At 32.1% G+C, this 21676-nt stretch overlaps 4 protein-coding genes and 1 long non-coding RNA gene across 5 annotated transcripts; all 5 read left to right on the top strand.

The window, feature by feature from the left end:
* Positions 322–1961, top strand: LOC110262459 (F-box/kelch-repeat protein At3g23880-like). The gene is made up of 2 exons (XM_021121892.1): positions 322–1486; positions 1715–1961. The coding sequence occupies exons 1-2, from the start codon at positions 352–354 to the stop codon at positions 1756–1758; spliced, it is 1179 nt and encodes a 392-aa protein (XP_020977551.1). The 5' UTR covers positions 322–351; the 3' UTR covers positions 1759–1961.
* On the top strand, positions 6169–7972 carry LOC107635128 (F-box/kelch-repeat protein At3g06240-like). Its single transcript, XM_021121891.1, has 2 exons — positions 6169–7326; positions 7572–7972. Exons 1-2 carry the CDS (start codon positions 6192–6194, stop codon positions 7613–7615), a joined length of 1179 nt encoding a protein of 392 aa, XP_020977550.1. The 5' UTR covers positions 6169–6191; the 3' UTR covers positions 7616–7972.
* On the top strand, positions 9993–11591 carry LOC110270788 (trafficking protein particle complex II-specific subunit 120 homolog). Its single transcript, XM_021120230.1, has 2 exons — positions 9993–10274; positions 10379–11591. Exons 1-2 carry the CDS (start codon positions 10069–10071, stop codon positions 11118–11120), a joined length of 948 nt encoding a protein of 315 aa, XP_020975889.1. The 5' UTR covers positions 9993–10068; the 3' UTR covers positions 11121–11591.
* On the top strand, positions 12472–16566 carry LOC107637163 (F-box protein CPR30-like). The gene is made up of 2 exons (XM_021122614.1): positions 12472–13603; positions 16394–16566. The coding sequence occupies exons 1-2, from the start codon at positions 12472–12474 to the stop codon at positions 16564–16566; spliced, it is 1305 nt and encodes a 434-aa protein (XP_020978273.1).
* On the top strand, positions 16599–18097 carry LOC107635129. The gene is made up of 2 exons (XR_001619170.2): positions 16599–17048; positions 17707–18097. It is a non-coding gene; the product is annotated as an uncharacterized LOC107635129 (long non-coding RNA).

Below are 21676 nucleotides of genomic sequence, written 5' to 3'. Positions count from 1 at the left end.
ACCTTTAAGTCCCAAAAAAAAAAAAAAAGTAACGCATACCTTTTACAGTTCTACACCTGGTCTAACGTCTAAAAAAATTAACTTAATATTTCTTATTAGTAAACTAAACCTAAAAAGTTAAACAAACCTACTAATTTCAATAATGACCTAAGCTTACTTTGATTTTGTCCTTTTACACGGCTACTTTTTAGACCTACCACAATAGGATCTCATATGAAGCCGCCAATGTCCTCTGCATGTGTAAATACAAGTTCCAATCTACACAGTAACAAAATCCTAAAATGAGAGATCACATGTTATGTGAATTGTCACAACTGACAACCCTAACCACAAAACAAAAAGAGAAGGAGCATGGAGAGGAATCAGCTGGGCATGAATGACATCCTCCCTCAGGAGCTCATTGACCGAATCTTTCTAAGGGTACCCGCCAAAGACCTGTTTCGCCTCAGATTCGTTTCAAAACTTTGGCACTCTTTCATTTCCGATCGACACTTTGCGGAATCGCATTACAACTTCCACTCCGCATCTTCCCGTTCGCTCTTCTTGGTAAAAGACTATACTAATGCTTGCTGTGTTCCCTTAGACACGCTATTTGATGTTGCAGCAGCACCACCAACATTCAAAGAGGTATCTCTCCCTTCCAGGAAGACGCCATATTCTCTTTTTAGTCTCTTGGGATCCTGCAGAGGTTTTCTTCTCTTAGAGGAAAAACCAGCTAATTTTCTTGTTATATGGAATCCACTGACCGGATCCAGCAAAACAATATCTTACTCTCATATCGCCTCAGAGATCCAGCCCGATGATGCATTTCGATATGGATTTGGTTTCGATGCATCACGTGATGACTATTTAATAGTTCTATCTTGGCTTGATAACTACAACCAACACCGCTTAGTTTGCTTTTCGTTGAGAACCAATTCATGGATTAATCTCGATGCAGCACTCCCCAAACCCCTGGGTAGGTGGAAGCAGCGGAAACGTTCTGATTTGTTCTTACATGGTGCTATTCATTGGTTGTGTTGTTCTAGTGAAGATTACATTGATGATGATATTCTTATCTTTGATTTGAAGGAGAGGAGTTTCTCAAAGATATCTATACCAAAACAACTCGTAGGGTGTTACCCCATCTATCTCATCACACTAGGAGGGTGCCTAGCCTTGTGTTCGGATGACAAGCATAAAACTGAGATATGGGTTATGAAAGAATATAAAGTGCCGTCATCTTGGATTTTAATGTATAAGATTCCTTATGGTAACAATGTGCCTATATGCATGTCCAATGGAAGTGACATTATTGCGCTAAATTGTACTATGCGGTATTCCAAGTTAAGATTTGTCAAATATAACGTCAATGGAGAGCTTCTAAATTATTCTCCTCTACCTTTTTCTGAATATAAATACTTCTATAGAAGTTCCTGTGTATACACAGAGAGTCTCTTTCCATTTCCGGGTGACATTAAGGATAGGAATAAGAAGAATAAAACTGGTATGTAAACTATTCTCCTATGCTTTGCACCCTATTATACCTGTTTCTTTCTATTGCTTTGTGATTAATGAAAAAAGTACCAAGCAAGATGCATCATGCATAAAGTTGCATTCAGATATGAGATTTGACTATTGATGGTATGAAATTACAATTTATCATTAATCCATAAGGTTTAGCTATGTTTTCATGTCTAAAGCCGTGACCTTTACCCGCCGATCTTCTTTGCAGGCCAAGAATGTTTTGAACAACATGATGATGTTGTCAAAGATTAGAATGACAATGGGGTCAAATAAAGGAAGAGAATATGGAGCAAGCATATTAGTGAACAACGAACATACAACCGAACAACTTAGAGTTTGGAAGTATGATTTTCTTTTCAAATTTCGCATTGTTAGCTATGCTGTGGACACTAATAACAGTCTTGTGTAGCTGTTTCTTTCCCTGTTTCTCCTTGGCTTCTATCCAAGTATCACTACAAAAAAGACTACTTAACTTACTAGCTCCTTCCATTTTCATTTTCATCTGGTTGTTTAATAGCTTAAATGTTAAAGAACAATCATGTCAGAATCTGCTGTCTCCGCATTGCTATTGATCCTTGTATCTGAGGCCATTTCACAGAACCATTTTTAATTCTATATCATAAAAAATAGTCATACTTTTGTATGAGAAGAATCTAAGTTAGTTTTACACTATCTGGTGTGAGGTGCTGCAAGGTGCATTGGCTTTTGGGATTTATAGCACACTGAGCATCAAGTTAATTTTGTTGGGATCTTAAGTTGAAATTTTTTGAAGTTAAAAAGTTCTTAAAAAACACTAAACTTTCTTTTTTCCTCTCCTTGGGTGTAGGGAGAAAATGTCTTTTTTGTTATATATCTTTTTCTATATGATCTTCTTGTTTGGGGAAATTTACATAGATGCTTTTCTTCAATTTTCTTCTTGTCCTACTAAGATATATGAATCAATATCTTGATTAAATGGCTACATATTCTGATGCAAGAGTAGAGCATTTTATTTGTGGTTTCAAGAGCTATAGATGAGGTGGCGAATTCTAAAAATGTTACATAAAAACTATTTTAGTGTGTGAAGGGTAAAATTGGACCTGCCTTTGACCAAAAAAACTCCATAGAAAATGCATGTTCACTCACGATTCCAACTTATGATTATCATTTGTTAGCTAATTTTTATTAAGGGGAGTGCTAGGAAACAATGAAAATTTTGAACAACATGAACAACCACCAATCAAATAAAAATACACTACATCCTAATTTAATGCTACTAATTAAATTTATTCTTTTAACCCTATTAATTCACATTGTTTACACATTGTTCAAAAATCTTGTTTGTTACCTATACTTTTCCTTTTATTAAAAGGTGTTTGATTCGGTAGGACAATAAATTTATACATACCATTATAATAAAAATATGGATAAATTAAAACATATCATGTAGATTATATTTTTTACGTCAATAATTAATTTTTTTAAATATATATCATATCAATGATTTTACTAAATCACCCTTATACTTTAATAAAAATAAAAATAAATTTTATTTAATTTTCATAAAAATACTTAAATATCTTTTTTTTTTATATTGAACAAAAACAACCCTAATTCTTTAATTTAATCAAAATTCAATTAACTTTAGTTTTATAATTTTAACTCTGAATCAATTTAAAAATCAAAACCAAAATATATTTCATTATTCATATACACTAAAAAATTGCTTTGTTTATCATGAACCTTAATTTAATTTCTCCTACCCCCTTCATATATATCAAAAAGAAAAATATATCTAAAAAATTGTTCTTCTTCTTTATACCAATCTACTGATAAAGAGCAACCTTACCCCTAATCTCTATTGATTAATGAAACACTCATCCATACCTTCTTATTTTGAGTACATTTATACATAAAAAAAAAGAGTTGAAATAGCAAAACCGATAAAAATAATGATGATTTTTATAATTTTGTGTGGCTATTTATATATAGAAGACCAGAAGACCATAATTATCTAACAAAATTAATTTTATTTATTGCATTCAATTTGAATAAGTAAAAAATCATCTTATTTTAATTTAGTCCTTAATTCACATGATAATTTATCATAGCTCAAATGACATAGTCTCTTCATACTCAATTAAGAAATTACGGGTTCAAGTTTCCTATATTTGGTAAAAAAAAAAATTTATCATAATAAATTATATTTAAATCCAAATGATATTGTCCTTAGCAATCGCACCAAGCTACAAGAAGTAAGTAATAATCATGTGATGCATCATAACCAAATCCATGCAGATACACATCGTAGGCAATCCTACGGCCATGGGGCTTACTTCGATGAACAATATGAGAGTAGGATATTCTTTTGCTGGATGTCAGTGGGTTCCATAAACCAAGTAAGCCATAGTGTCGTTTTTCATGAAGAAGCATGCGTTGGTGGCAGCGGAATAGTGGTGAAAATGCAATTCAGCAAAGTCACGATCAGAAATGAGAGAGCAACACAGCTTGAAAACACACCTGAGACGAGTGAGATGTCTGATTGGCACCCGCAGAAGGATTCTTGTGAATCAGGTTAAGAGGGAGGATGTCGTGGATGCTCTTGCTTTTGTCATTCATCATTTTTTCCATGGTGAATTCCTCTTTTGCTTTGTTCACTGTGTGCTTCAGCCTCTTCTTCTTATGCATGCTTGGATTGTTGAGCTTTTCGCAATTCATATACCAATTCACTCAACTCCGGTTCCCGGGACTTGAAATTGCCTTGAAAACCTAAAACTAAAAGGGAAAGGGTTAGTTTTGGATTGGCTATTGAAAAAAAAAGTTTTCTTCTTAATGGGTCCATAAAAAATATCGTATCGATATTTTTTTCCAAAAAAATTTTATTAGGTAAGTTTCTGTATTCAAAAATGCTACTTATTCTTTAAAAATTAGAGTTTAGCACATCTACATAACATTTATTTTACAAAACTCTCAATCATACATAGTTGTGCAAGTAGAATTATCTCAGACGAAGAAGGATTGTGGCGGTGGAGGAGACCTAGAACGAAAGAGGCGTGCGGGGGTGCTGCGGGTTGCCTATGGAACTGCGCATCGCGGATGGAGAAGTTCTTCGCAGGGGGAGGGGGAGCTCGTCGCGGGAGAAGGTGCGCGGTCCTGGAGAAGACGAACTTGGCAAGGAGGGGAGGCGCTGCAGCTCTAAATTTGTAGAGAGGTGACTAGTTAAAATCTATATTCAAAAGAATATTTAGAATTTTATTTATTATGTGTTAGTGTTAGGAAGATTTAAATTTTAAATTTTAATTTAGTTATTCTTTTTTTTTTAGATTTGTTTTTAAATTAAAAAAATACTAAACATATTTGAATGTGTTTGTTTTAGTTTTTTTTAAATTAATATTAAAAAAACTAAATAAATGACAATATTTATAGAATATTTAGTTGTACTATTTTAAATTTTATAAAAGTAAAATATATAAGTTCTACCTTTAAGAAGTTATTTTGGAAAGCGTACAAAATAGTAAAGTTAGATTTATTTAATATTCTTATTTAATTCGGTAACAAATTACTCTAAATTAAAATTTGTTATTCAAAGTAGTAGAAGTTATTTTATTTTTTTTTTTTTTGAATTATGAAAAGTCACTGTACGCTTGTTTAGCATTATTTTAAAAAAAACTTTTAACTTCTCCAAAAAGTTAATTCAAAGTTTTTTGAAAAAGTAGAAATATATGACTTTTGCGCTCTTCGAGAAGTCATTCTATCATTTCCGTAAAAAAACATCTCAAAATAAAAAAATCTACTTTCATTCCTGGCTCCCCATCACCATTTTCATCCAAGGTTCTATCAGCTGCTAGAAGTATTGGCCTTCTACCATCATTTTCATGTAATGATTTATCTGCTGAAAATATTAACCATCTACCACCATTTTAAAATAATATTCCATCTGAACCACCTATTGCATATATTCCTTCTAGTTTTTTTTTTATCATTTTATTACTCTATTTTTATTATTAAATTTGTATTTAACATTGTGTGTGGTATAACATCTCAGTTTTAATTTTATTTTTTTCATGTGATTTTATTTTTATATAGCTGCTATTATTATTGTGCTATTATAAAGAATTAATTGTCTAAACAATTGTAATTTTAATGATTAGGTTATAGAAAATCAACATTCAATATTGAAAAGAATTTGTTATCATCGTTATTTTAATATCCATTTTTTGTGAAAACAAAAATTGTATTTTTTGAGTTATTTATCCAAACGCTAAAACTTTAAAATAAGTATTTCTATAAATAAAAATTCAAATACAAAATAACTTATTTATAAGCTGTTATTAATAAAAATTCTTATTCTTTAAGTTTTTTCTAAAAGAGCTTATTTAAGTCGTTTACCTAAACTGGACCTTATTGATGTGATTCCCTATTTTTATAAGATTGATTACGAAAATATATAAAAGTGTTTACTATGATATCTAAAAATTATCGTCTGATTACTACAAAAAATAAATAATTAATTTTAAATCTTGCTAGAAAAATTAAATAATTAATTTTAAATTTAAAAATATAAAAATTTAAAAACTTAAATATTTAAAAATAATTATAAAAAATAAATTAAATTAAAATTACAGGCTTGACCATCTATAAATAGGAGATCACATGTGAATTGTCACAACGCACAACCCTAACCACATAACAAAAAGAGAAGGAGCATGGAGAGGAAGCACATGGGCATGAATGACATCCTCCCTCCAGAGCTCATTCACCGAATCCTTCTAAGGGTACCCGCCAGAGACCTGTTTCGCCTCAGATTCATTTCAAAACTTTGGCACTCTCTCATATCCGATCGAGACTTTGCGGAATCACATTACGACCTCAACTCTGCCGCATCTTCCCATTCGCACTTCTTCTTGGTAAAAAACTGTACTCATGCTTGGTGTATTCAGCTCGACACGCTATTTGATGTTGCAGCAGCACCACCAACACACAAAGAGGTATTTCTCCCTTCCAGGAAGATGCCATCATTGCCATGTTCTCTTTTTCGTACCGTGGGATCCTGCAGAGGCTTTGTTCTCTTAAAAAAACCAGATTTTCTTGTTATATTGAATCCAGTGACTGGATCCAGCAAAACAATATCTTACTCTCATATTAAGGTCCCGTGCCATGATTTAATTCAATATGGATTTGGTTTCGATGCATCACGAGATGACTATTTAATAGTTCTATCTTGGCTTGATAACTACATGCAACACCGTTTAGTTTGCTTTTCGTTGAGAACCAATTCATGGATTAATCTCGATGCAGCACTCCCCAAATCCATGTGTAGGTGGAAGCAGCAACTTTCTGGGTGGTTCTTACATGGCGCTATTCATTGGTTGTGTTACTCTAGTCAAGATTACATTGATGATGGTATTCTTATCTTTGATTTGAAGGAAAGGAGTTTCTCCAAGATATCTATGCCAAAACAACTCGAAGGATGTCATCCCATCAATCTCATCATATTAGGAGGGTGCCTAGCCTTGTATTGGAATGACGTTGACAACAATAAAACTAAGATATGGGTTATGAAAGAATATAAAGTGCCGTCATCTTGGATTTTAATATATGAGATTCCTTATGGTATGCCTCTATGCATATCCAATAGAAGTGACATTATTGCGCTTAATTTTACTCAGATGTATTCCAATATAAGGTTTGCCAAATATAACGTCAGTGGAGAGCTTCTAAATTATTCTCCTCCCCCTCGTCCTCAATATTATCATTTCTCTGAAAGTTTCTGTGTATATACAGAGAGTCTCTTGCTATTCTCCGATGACATTAAGGATTGGGATAAGAAGAAGAAAACTGGTATGTAAACTATTCTCCTATGCTTTGCACCCTATTGCTTTGTGATTAATGTAAAAGTACCAAGCAAGATCCATCATGCATAAAGATGCATTTAGATATGAGATTTGACTATTGATGGTATGAAATTACAATTTATCATTAATCACTTTCTTGCTTCTTACAGTCCAGTCTTATGGTGAGGCTTAAGGTTTAGCTATGTTTTCATGTCTAAAGCCGTGACTTTTACCCGCTGATCTTCTTTGCAGGCCAAGAATGTTTTGAACAACATGATGATGTTGCCAAAGATTAGAATGACAATGGGGTCAAATAAAGGAAGAGAATATGGAGCAAGCATATTAGTGAACAAAGAACATACAGGCGAACAACTTAGACTTGTAAATAAATCGTAGGGTTCACAAGTTGAGCATGAAGAAGATCGAAAAACTTCAATCTTATTTTGCTTTGGAAGTATGATTTTCTTTCCAAATTTCACCTTGTTAGCTATGCTGTGGACACTAATAACAGTCTTGTGTAGCTGTTTCTTTCCCTGTTTCTCCTTGGCTTCTATCCAAGTATCATTACAAAAAAGACTACTTAACTTACTAGCTCCTTCCATTTTCATTTGGTTGTTTAATAGCTTAAATGTTAAAGAACAATCATGTTAGAATCTGCTGTCTCGGCATTGCTATTGATCCTTGTATCTGAGGCCTTTTCACAGAACCATTTTTAATTCTATATCATAAAAAATAGTCATACTTTTGTATGAGAAGAATCTAAGTTAGTTTTATACTATCTGGTGTGAGGTGCTGCAAGGTGCATTGGCTTTTGGGATTTATAGCACACTGAGCATCAAGTTAATTTTGTTGGGATCTTTAGTTGAAATTTTTTGAAGTTAAAGTTCTTAAAAAACATTAAACTTTCTTTTTTCCTCTCCTTGGGTGTAGGGAGAAAATGTCTTTTTTGTTATATATATATCTTTTTCTATATGATCTTCTTGTTTGGGAAAATTTACATAGATGCTTTTTTTCAATTTTCTTCTTGTCCTACTAAGATATATGAATCAATATATTGATTAAATGGCTACATATTCTGATGCAAGAGTAGAGCATTTTATTTGTGGTTTCAAGAGCTATAGATGAGGTGGTGAATTCTAAAAATGTTACATAAAAACTATTTTAGTGTGTGAAGGGTAAAATTGAACCTGCTTTTGACCAAAAAAACTCCATAGAAAATGCATGTTCAAAATTCCAAGTTATGATTATCATTTGTTAGCTAACTTTTATTAAAAGGTGTTTAATTCGGTAGGAACATAAATTTATACGTATCAGTACAATAAAAATATGGACAAATTAAAACATGACATGTGGATTATATTTTTTACATCAATAATTAATTTTTTTAAATACATATTATATCAATGATTTTACTAAATCACCCTTATACTTTAATAAAAATAAAATAAATTTTATTTAATTTTTATAAAAAGACTTAAATATCCTTTTTTTATGTTGAACAAAAACCACTCTAATTTTTTAATTTAATCAAAATTCAATTAACTTTAGTTTTATAATTTTAAATTTGAATTAATTTAAAAATCAAAACCAAAACACATTTCATTATTCATATACACTAAAAAATTGTTTTGTTTATCATGAACCTTAATCTAATCTCTCCTATCCCTTCATATCAAAAAGAAAAATATATCTAAAAATTTGTTCTTTTTCTTTGTATACCAATCTACTGATAAAGAGCAATCTCACCCCTAATCTCTACCGGACAGCAGTTCTTCACCCTTTTTCATCGGATTCTGCCATTGCCCTTTCTCCCCTGATCTTGACTTAGTCATTGATCAATTTAACGCTTCTTGTAGGTCCTACTCTTCTTCGCTTGTGCATTGATGTTTCGCCTTCTGCCCCAACGATTCTCAGGTGATTTTCTTTTCCTCTCTCATTTGATTCTCCGGTGTGCTTCCAATTCTAGCTAAGCTTACTTGCCACCATGATCCAATGAAATTTTTAGTCTTTCTAAAGATTTAGCATCAAATAAACTGATTTTAATTCTGTTTTCTAAGCGTTAAAACATAAAACTGTCTTACTACCTTAATATGTTCAATTTTGAGGGATTGAGTCCTGATGAATTGTTTAGTTTTAAAAATATTTTTATTATTGGTATCAATTCACCGTTTTGATTTTTTTAGTATTATATAGCGCAATTGACATAGTTGCCTTTGTTGCTATAATCCACTAGGATTGATTTCTTGTTGAATTTTGTCAGTTTTGGAAGGTTTTAAGATTTGAGAAGTAAGTTCTTGGTCGACGGTTATAAAAATGTGAGTTTACAACACTGAGCTATTTATGCACCATATCTCTTTTGAATATTGAACTGCCTAGTCACACAGGCCTTGCTTTTTTAAAAAGATATATGATCATCTTATGCCTTGAATAGATACATTTTGATTTGAAACTTGAATTTTCTTACTTTTACACATCACGTGTGCACTACCTGAACCTTCTCGGCATCTTATTTTAAATTTTAAGTACATCATATAAATTATTGAAGGTGAAAAGTCTAGCATGAAAGCTTTGACTGAAATTAGAGACTCAAAATAACATTAATAGATTGAAGAGTTTTTTCTTAATAAAATAATGCATTTTTAATGTAATTCATACCATTAATTATTCAAAGAAGGGAAATGGAGATAGTGAGAAAACTTATCACTAATCAGCAGTTTCATTATTCGAGTCTCAATGGAGTACCCTCCACATGGTTGTGCTGAGAGAAATTCTGCTCTCTGCAGTTCGTGTCGGAGATCTTCTTACTGCATGGAGTGTTGCAGCCCGACTTCTCAGACACTACTATCCTCTAGTAACTCCTGCTGGTCAAAATGGCCTTGCAAATGCCCTTTCAAATTCAGCAGATAGGCTGCCACCGGGGACACGATGTGCTGATCCTGCTTTACCTTTTATAAGGTGTTTACTCGGTTAAACATTTAATTTTCAGTTTGACAATTTACATCATGACTATCCAATACAAATGGACAAAGGGTAACAGTTTGATTACTAATTGTTTTCAGGTTGCATTCTTTTTCGTTCCTCCCGATACAAATGGACATTGTAAAACGGAATCCATCTAGATTAGACTGGTGGGCACGTTCTGCTCCTTCAGGTCCATTCATTTATACACCCTTCAGTAAAGGAGATCCAATCAATGTCAAGAAGCAAGAACTTATTTGGGTTGTTGGAGAGCCTATCCAGGTCATGGTGGAATTGGCAAACCCATGTGGCTTTGATTTAAGGGTTGATATACCTATCTGTTCATTAAGAAAACTTAGATGCTTTTTCATGAGTGTAAAACTCTTGCCAAATTCATCGAAAGTGATCACCTTATCAGGCATTCCAACATCAGTGGGATCGGTTACAATTTCTAGGTGCATTGTTCATTGTTTTGGTGTTATTACTGAACATCTTTTTAAAAAGGTTGACAATCTACTTTTTGGGGCAACCCAAGGACTTGTCCTTTCTGATCCTTTTCGATCTTGTGGATCTTCAAAGTCGAAGAATGTAACCGTTCCAAATATTTCTGTAGTTCCACCACTTCCATTGCTGATATCACGTGTTGTTGGAGGTGATGGTGCCATCATTTTATATGAAGGTGAATGTCGTTATATATGGATAAGTCTGGCTAATGCAGGCACAGTTACAATTGAGCAGGCGCATATTTCTCTGTCACGAAAAAATCAAGATTCTGTGATTTCATATTTTAGTGAGATTTTAAAATCTTGCCTCCCTCTAAAGCCTGGTGCTGAAGTGACCTAACAGCTAAACAAACCAATGATCTAAGCTACTCTGACTTCGTCTTTTTACATAGCTACTTTTTAGACCTGCCACAATAGGATCTCATATGAAGCCGCCACATGTCTCCTAAAATGAGAGATCACTTGTTATGTGAATTGTCACAACTGACAACCCTAACCACAAAACAAAAAGAGAAGGAGCATGGAGAGGAAGCACCTGGGCATGAATGACATCCTCCCTCAGGAGCTCATTCACCGAATCTTTCTAAGGGTACCCGCCAAAGACCTGTTTCGCCTCAGATTCGTTTCAAAACTTTGGCACTCTCTCATTTCCGATCCACACTTTGCGGAATCGCATTACAACTTCCACTCCGCATCTTCCCGTTCGGTCTTGTTGGTAAAAGACTATACTAATGCTTGCTGTGTTCCCTTAGACACGCTATTTGATGTTGCAGCAGCACCACCAACATTCAAAGAGGTATCTCTCCCTTCCAGGAAGGCCATGTTCCCTTTTTCGTCTCTTGGAATCATGCATAGGCTTTGTTTGTTCTCTTAGAGGAAAAACCAGCTTATTTTTTTTGTTATAAATTTTTATGCCCTCTCTTAAGTATTAATTTTTTAATTTAAATTATATATATTTTAAATTTTGTTTGTTAAGTACATAAAAATTTGAACGAGAGTATATAAAAATTTGAAATATATTTAAATTTTGTTTATTGGATAGAAATATATTTAAAAGATGGGGAAATATGAAGTTGATGCACGATAAATAAAACAGAAAAAATGATAAGAGAATTGAAACGGTTATCTTCCACAGTCCCACTCTTTCTCTATTTATTTATTTTCGTCAACCTCTCTTAATAATTGGGAAACCTCTCCTAATAATAGGCAAACGATTATTTCCTACTTTTTATTTATCCCCATCAACCTTTCTAACAATTGGCAAACAATTATCTCCCGCCTTTCCTCTGTTTTATTTATCTCCCTAACACACAATTAAAATATTATTTCTCCATTCTTTTTTTATTTTATTTATTCTCATCATAAAACTTGAATAACGTACAAATTTTTTATTTTTCAAATTTAAATCAATCAAATTCGATTTATAATTTAATCAAAAAAATTTTATGAACTCTTTTTAAGTATTAATTGATCAAACTGTTTGATCTCTTCTACCAACTTTTTTAAGTACTAATTGCATGGTAAAATATTTTTTATTGTTTTCAGAAAACTTAAATATTTATAAATTATTATAAAAAACAAATTAAATTAAAATTAGACGCTTGACCATCTATAAAATATAGGAGATCACATGTGAATTGTCACAACTCACAACGCACAACCCTAAACCACATAACAAAAAGAGAAAGAGCATGGACATGAATGACATTCTCCCTCCGGAGCTCATTCACCGAATCCTTCTAAGGGTACCCGCCGGAGACCTGTTTCGCCTCAGATTCATTTCAAAACTTTGGCACTCTCTCATATCCGATCCAGACTTTGCGGAATCACATTACGTCCTCAACTCTGCCGCATCTTCCCATTCGCACTTCTTCTTGCTAAAAAACTGTACTAATAATGCTTGGTGTGTTCAGCTTGACACGCTATTTGATGTTGCAGCAGCACCAACAACACACAAAGAGGTATCTCTCCCTTTCAGGAAGATGCCATCATTGTCATGTTCTCTTTTTCGTACCATGGGATCCTGCAGAGGCTTTGTTCTCTTAGACAAAAAACTAGATTTTCTTGTTATATGGAACCCAGTGACTGGATCCAGCAAAACAATATCTTACTCTCATATTAAGGTCCCGCGCTATGATTTAATTCGCTATGGATTTGGTTTCGATGCATCACGAGATGACTATTTAATAGTTCTATCTTGGCATGATGACTACAAGCAACACCGCTTAGTTTGCTTTTCGTTGAGAACCAATTCATGGATTAATCTCGATGCATCACTCCCCAAATACATGAGTAGGTGGAAGCATCAACTTTTTGGGTGGTTCTTACATGGCGCTATTCATTGGTTGTGTTACTCTAGTAAAGGTTACATTGATGATGGTATTCTTATCTTTGATTTGAAGGAAAGGAGTTTCTCCAAGATATCTATTCCACAACAACTCGTAGGGGATTATCCCATCCATTTCATTATTCTCACCATATTAGGAGGGTGCCTAGCCTTGTATTTGTATGACAATGACAACAATAAAACTAAGATATGGGTTATGAAAGAATATAAAGTGCCGTCATCTTGGATTTTATATGAGATTCCTTATGGTATGCCTCTATGCATGTCCAATGGAAGTAACATTATTGCGATAAATTTTACTCCCTGGGATTACAAGTTAAGATTTGTCAAATATAACGTCAGTGGAGAGCTTCTAAATTATTCTCCTCGACCTCTTTCGGAATATGATTACTTCTATAGAAGTTTCTGTGTATACACAGAGAGTCTCTTTCCATTCCCCGGTCACATTAAGGATAAGGATAAGAAGAAGAAAACTGGTATGTAAACTATTCTCCTATGCTTTACACCCTATTGCTTTGTGATTAATGAAAAAGTACCAAGCAAGATGCATCATGCATAAAGTTGCATTCAGATATGAGATTTGACTATTGATGGTATGAAATTACAATTTATCATTAATCACTTTCTTGCTTCTTACAGTCCAGTCGTATGGTGAGGCTTAAGGTTTAGCTATGTTTTCATGTATAAAGCTGTGACCTTTACCCGCTGATCTTCTTTGCAGGCCATTGAGCTCGCCAAGAATGTTTTGAACAACATGATGTTGCCAAAAGCATATTAGTGAACAACGAACATACAAGCGAACAATAACTTAGAGTTTGGAAGTATGATTTTCTTTCCAAATTTCGCATTGTTAGGTATGCTGTAGACACTAATAACAGTCTTGTGTCGCTGTTTCTTTCCCTGTTTCTCCTTGGCTTCTATCCAAGTAGCATTACAAGAAAGACTACTTAACTTACTAGCTCCTTCCATTTTCTTTTTCAATTGGTTGTTTAATAGCTAGAGATGAGGTAATGAATGCTTAAATGTTAAAGAATAATCATATGTCAGAATCTGCTGTCTCCGCATTGTATCTGAGACCTTTTCGCAGAACCATTTTTAATTTTATATCATAAAAACTAGTCATACGTTTGTATGAGAATTGAGAAGGATCTAATTTAGTTTTATACTATCTGGTGTGAGGTGCTGCAAGGTGCATTGCCTTTTGGGATTTATAGCACACTGAGCATCAAGTTAATTTTGTTTAGATCTTTAGTTGAAATTTTTTGAAGTTAAAGTTCTTAAAAAACACTAAACTTTCTTTTTTCCTCTCCTTGGGTGTAGGGAGAAAATGTCCTTTTTGTTATATATCTTTTTCTATATGATCTTCTTGTTTGGGGAAATTTACATAAATGCTTTTCTTCAATTTTCTTCTTGTCCTACTAAGATATATGAATCAATATCTTGATTAAATGGCTACATATTCTGATGCAAGAGTAGAGCATTTTATTTGTGGTTTCAAGAGCCATAGATGAGGTGGTGAATTCTAAAAATGTTACATAAAAACTATTTTAGTGTGTGAAGGGTAAAATTAGACCTGTCTTTGACCAAAAAGACTCCAGAAAAAATGCATGTTCAAGATTCCAACTTATAATTATCATTTGTAAGCTAACTTTTATTAGAAGGTGTTTGATTTGGTAGGATGATAAATTTATACGTACCAATATAATAAAAATATGAAATTAAAACACGACATGTGAATTTTGTTTTTTATGTCAGTAATTATTTTTTTTAAATACATATCATATCAATGATTTTACTAAATCACTCTTTTATTTTAATAAAAATAAAAATATATTTTATTTAATTTTTTCAAAAAGATTTAAATATTCTTTTTTTTTATATTGAACAAAAACAACCCTAATTCTTTAATTTAATCAAAATTCAATTAACTTTAGTTTTATAATTTTAAATCTGAATCAATTTAAAAAAAAAAACTAAAATACATTTCATTATTCATATACATTAAAAAATTGCTTTGATTATTATGAATCTTAATCTAATCTCTCCTACCCCTTCATACCAAAAAGAAAAATATATCTAAAAAATTGTTCTTCTTCTTTGTATACCAATCTATTGATAAAGAGCATCATCACCCAGTCACCCTTAATCTCTACGGACAGCAGCAGTCTATCCTTAGTTCCTCACCCTTCCTTGTCAGACTCTGCCATTGCCCTTCCTCCCCTGATCTCGACTTAGTCATTGATCAATTCAACGCTTCCCGTAGGTTATGATTTTCTTTCCCTCTCTCATTTGATTTTTCGGTGTGCTTCCAATTCTAGCTGAGCTTACTTGCTACCATGATCCAATGAGATTTTTAGTCTTACCAAAAATTTAGCATCAAATGAACTGATTTTAATTCTGTTTTTCTAAGCGTTAAAATATAAAATTGCTTTACTGTCTTAATATATTCAATTTTGAGGGATTGAATCCTGATGAATTGTTTAGTTTTAAAAATATTTTTATTATTGGTATCAATTCACCGTTTTGATTTTTTTTAGTATTACATAGCACAAGTGACACAGTTGCCTTTGTTGCTATAATCCACTAGGATTGATTCCTTGGTGAATTTGGTCAAGGACTAATCCGTCGCGGTACTGAGCTCCATTTAAGGGTTTGCCGCTGGCCAATGGATTGCTGCATGCACAAGGCGGGATTCGAACCCCCGACACTTGCTTAAGCGGACTAGTGAGCTAACCACTAGACCAACCCAACTTGGTTCAACAGAGCTATCTATGCACCATATCTCTTTTGAATATTGAACTGCCTAGTCACACAGGCCTTGCTTTTTTTAAAATCTTATGCCTTGAATAGATACATTTTTATTTGAAACTTGAATTTTCTTATTTTTACACATCACGTGTGCACTACTTGAACCTTCCCCGCATCTTGTTTTGAATTTTAAGTAGGTTTAATTATTCTGTAGGTCTTTATAGTTTTACCAAATTTTTAATTAAGTTTCTATAATTTTTTTTCTTTTCAATTGGATCTCTAGATGTTAATTTTTTTTTTCAATTTAGTTCCTAACAAAACCGTTTGAAATAACAAAATATTCTATTCAAAAATCGAATATTCTCCTAATTAAGTTAGAATTGCTAATTAAACCCACTTCTATTTTTTCAAAATACCAAAATTACCCTGCCATTTTATCCAAAAATAAAGAACCCTAACTGGTGCTTGTTCTCTAAAGGCACTGCGTTTCTCCTCCATTCGTTGGTGTTGTCCTCCAGCTGTGGCGGCGGCGGCGTCGTTCGTCGTCTTTGGTCTGCGCTGCACTGCTTTGCGCCGGTCGTGCGTCAGCTCTACTCTGCTCCCCACCGGTGGTGTGTCGCTTCTGTCGCGTTCCCTGGCCGTGGATCACTGCGTCGCGCCTCGCGTCGCCGCACCTCGCCTTACTGCCTGAAGTCGATCTGCTAAAACAGGTAATAGGTTAGTTTTTTCTTTTGTTTTTCAAAGTTAATGAAACAGCTTTAAGCAAATGATAATTTTTCTGATTTCTGAATTGATTTGATATACCTATTTGTTTAACTGAATTCTAAATTCTTTTGATATAATAGTTTGGGTTTACAATATGAATATATATAAGGGTTTTGTGAATTGATGAATTGATATATGAATTGGTTTTGCTGATTATGAATTTACTTTATTATTGATTGTTGTTGCTGTGATGAATACCATGCTTCTTTCAACCACCGGTTCTGTTCTTGTCGAGGCTTCGCCACATGATTTTTTTTGGGATGGAGATCGAGATGGAAAAGGCTTAAACTATCTTGTCCGCTTATTGATGAAGCTAAGATCAGAGTTTCTTGGCGAGTCGTCATCATCGTGCGATTCCCCTAGTATAGCCGGATAACTATGTACAGAGCCACAGAAAATATTATACCGGTAAAAAATTTGGATATTATGCTTGAGATTTTAGGTTCATACCTTATTATTTCTGTTGTACAAAAAGAAAAGAGGGAGAGAGAATGATTATGTTGTTGTAGAAAAAAAAAAAAACAGTACATCTCCATCATATTAATCTATTAATCAAACCTTTTGCTTTGATTTCTTTCTCTGATATTTTCCATTTTCATAATACTATCACTTCCTTTCTGGAGTTATGCATAACTTTATTTGATGGTTTGTGATGTTAATAACTTAATATGGTTATGAGAATAATCTGCTTTGAGAAGAAATAATGGATTCATGTTTGATCAAAGAGAAATGCTTCTTCAGGATATAGCTGATAATGTCAAAAAAGTTGCGGTTAGAACATGATGTCTATGAGTGTTATTGAAACCTCTCAAACTCAATTCATGAATATAAATTGAAAATTCGTACTAAACAAGTAAGAGGCAAAGTTTTCTCTCAACAGAAATGAGACAGAATGATTACTTCATATGACCATTATTTAGAATTTGTTGAACATGATGTCTATCAGCTTCATTTATTCATGAAGGAAGTTCTTTAATATTAAGTTTTTATTCAATTCTAAAATCTTAAACCATATTTAAAAGAATCTTAATCCTTCTTTCTTTTTTCAATCCGGACATTGGTTCAGTACCAGGTACTTGTGGTAGTGATTATTTTCAACAATGGAAGTGTATATAGTGGTGACTGGAGAACTCCCGAAGTGATGAATGAACTTCACAAAGATGATCCTACTCCGACTTCCTTTGTTACGAAAGCAGGCTAACTTGTTGGGACACTTGATGAACTCAAGTCTGCTCTTTTAAAATCAGCTGTTATTAATGTTATTGTTGATTCCTATACTAGTTCAGAGAGTGAGAGGTTGCAACACAAGAACTGATTTTCATATTATCTATATTATGCTGAAATTATGCTTTCTATTATTTTCATTTTTAGATTTCAAATTTCAATAACACAAATTACATAGCCTTGTGATTTTTTATGATGTACCATGAAATGATAAAGACACAAACTATATTTCATGAATCTACACAAATATAAAATGTTACATGATCATAATGAATACTTGAATGATGAAAACTGAATTTTATATATACTTTTTACTACTATTTCTATTTCTGTTTCATTTTATCCATTACTTTTTTTTGTATATTTTTAAGATAAGGTATTTTAAAAGTCAAAAAATAAAAAGAATGTATTTTTGGTACAATTTGTATATAAATAAGAAAAAGGCAAAAACTAGTGCACTCCAGACAAAGTAGAGAGTACAGCACAGAGTACAGCACTATTTAAGAATTAACCTACTATCAAAAGTTATCATGTAAATTAAATTTATTTATTATTATTATTATTATTTTTATTGTCATGGGCTGAATAAACAAATTGACACTGAAAAAAACTAATCCCCTCTTTTAAACACCAGAAGTACTCTGGAACTTGATGGAACTCCTCTATTACTTTGTTACTAGCGATGTCTTTAAACATCTTTACTGCTGCCGGTGCTTTCACTATCGTTCTGGCCGCGATAGATTTAAACGTTTTTGAACCCACCTCCTTTCGCTTCTGCCATGAATGAATGACATTTCAAGCCTGAAAAATCGCTGCCATGAAAGAGGGAGACGGCTGTCTGTCGTCACTGTTGGCTGGCTAACTACAAACGTAAAACCGATTCTGGAAAAGAACTCATGTTTTCATAAAAGTGCCATGACTCCATTAATTTTCAAATACTAATTTATACTTATAGATTATTTGAAATTTTTTGATTGCATTAAAAATTAAAAATATTAATTTAATATTAAAATAAAATTAAGGGCAAAAAACAGAAATAAGCCAAGGGAGAAAATAATTTACGTGAATAAGCCAAAACGAAAACTGCTTCATGAATCCACCAATGTACATTTATATGTAGTTCGAACCAGCTTGGTTCGAACTCCATTTCTACATAATTCGAACCAGCTTGGTTCGAATTATACACAAACACATGCACACACTAATTCGAACCAGCTTGGTTCGAATTACACACAAACACACGCACACACTAATTCGAACCAGCTTGGTTCGAATTACACGCAGTAATTCATGGTATAATTCGAATTATGCTGTTAAAAATTTAATAATTTACTAAAAAAATTTATTAAAAAATTTATTAAAAAATTAATAATTTAAAAATTAAAAAAATATATATTTTATTTCATACGTTAACAAAAAGCTAACAAAATATTTAATTACAGACTTCTTTAAAATATTAATGAGCTATCAATTCGAATTCCATACAATACTTTTCTGTCCATTTTTAATAGCTCATGAATATTTTTTAATAAATTTTTTTAATAAATTTTTTAAAATTATACTACAAAAAATATTTTATCCTATGCAAAACAATTTTAAAAAAAATGATAAATATTTTGTTAGCTTTAATTAAATATTTTGTTAGCTTTTTTTTAACGTATGAAATAAAATATATATTTTTTAATTTTTAAATTATTAATTTTTTTAATAAATTTTTTAATAAATTTTTTTAGTAAATTATTAAATTTTTAACAGCATAATTCGAATTATACCATGAATTACTGTGTGTAATTCCAACCAAGCTGATTCGAATTAGCGTGTGCGTGTGTTTGTGTGTAATTCGAACCAAGCTGGTTCGAATTATGTAGAAATGGAGTTCAAACCAAGCTGGTTCGAACTACATATAAATGTGCATTGGTGGATTCATGAAGCAGTTTTTGTTTTGGCTTATTCACGTAAATTATTTTCTCCCTTGGCTTATTTCTGTTTTTTGCCCTAGAAATAACTTTAAGTTAACTATATTTTTTAAGTATTTTCAAATCTGTATAACCACGGTAACCACTATAAAATGCACCTTCTAATAATTGTTTGTTTAGGGTCTGGTATAAATTGCTGCATACCAAAATACCTCTCATAACATGGTTTTTGCATAACCTAGTAGTTTATTTGGCTGTCTAATGCATACAATTGACTAAAAATAATTTAAGGCATACTACAAACACACCTCAAATAAGAGAAGTTGTATTGCTCTTATGGCCTGAATTACAACTGCAAAATCTCAACTATTACCTACATACTCAACGGAAACAACTCCAAATAGACAAGAAAAGAAAAGTATAACACTACACAACATTCTCGTATATTCAATTCTGGTAACAATTTTGAACTTCTTCCGTGTCCAAAATGTTTTCTCTTGTTTTATTGTGTTTTTGCTAACAAGAACATGTAGAATATGACCTGACATGCTTCCATAACTGTAAGAAAATCAACCTCTTTTCTCATAGAAAGCCACACCAATCCAACACAAGATCTATATATCAAATCACTCTCCTTGAATCACGGGCAGAAGCAATGTGGTCCTACAAACATGAAACGATGTAATCAGGTTTATGCCAAGTCTCTTACTGAGAAATCATAAAATGATAATCCAGTGAAAACATCATCAATTTACAGAAAGTAGTAAACGAAAGGAGTCAATATAAGGAGGAGAATTAATTAAAAGTAATTGTGTCAATCCTTAAATTTATCAAACAATAAGATGTTTTCAATCATTCTTAGATAGTTAGATATGCCTCATTAAATTGAGGACTAAAGCGAGAAGATTTTATGTTGGCAGCACTCTTGTTTGCTCCATGTTTCAACTATGAGTTCTTGTTTCAAGCTTATCATTCATAGATGAATATCTTGTTTCGGAAGATACATCAAACTTCGTTCAAGTTGTAAAAAGTCAACACTAAACCCGATCCCATAAAGCAGTATATTCAAACAATGCTAAGATTAAATCGGCGAAATACTGTCAAATAAAGAAGAGATTAAATCGACAAAGGTACAAACAGGGATTTTATATATATATAACACAAAATTTTTTAGCATTGTGTTTATATTTAATATTATAATTTTATTTCACACAAAACAAATTTTATTTAAATTTTAATATTATATACATAATATATATTTAATATTATTTTTTTTAAGATTCTAATATATCTTTTTTTCTAAATTTAGTACATGAATTTTCAATTTATTTTTTATGTATTATTTATTTTAATTCTAAAGCCCAGTAACTTTTTTTGTACAGACATGTTATAATTAATATTCATATGCTATTTTTTTATTTTGGACTTTAGCCCAATATCTGAAACTTATAAAAAAAATTCAAATTTTATAAAAAAAAAAGTAGTTAACTTGATTAACAAATTGTCTTTTTAAATTCAGACTATTCCAATAAAATATAATAAATGAAAAGTTCAAATTTAATAAACTAATAAGGTGTGCAACACTCCATACTTAACAAGGAGCGTTTAAGGATGAGCAAAAAGAATGATAGTGACAAAATAAAAAGGACTATAGGAATATCTTTCATGTCCTAGAATCATTGAATATGGATTATAGGAATATCTTTCATTAAATATTTATGGTTTTATCGAATTTTCAATTAGATCCCTATATTTTTTTTCTTTTCAATTAGGTCCCTAAGGGTATACAAGTAATTTCATAATTTACTAATATTTTTTTGATATTTAACGTTAATAAGGACTAAATTAAAAAAAAAATAATATATAAGAACTTAATTGAAAAAAAATATACAAAGA

Source organism: Arachis ipaensis, chromosome B04 (genome assembly GCF_000816755.2).
Source record: "Arachis ipaensis cultivar K30076 chromosome B04, Araip1.1, whole genome shotgun sequence".
Classification (NCBI taxonomy): domain Eukaryota; kingdom Viridiplantae; phylum Streptophyta; class Magnoliopsida; order Fabales; family Fabaceae; genus Arachis; species Arachis ipaensis.
Note: the sequence above shows the minus strand (reverse complement) of the source record. Positions and strands in the feature narration are given on the sequence as shown.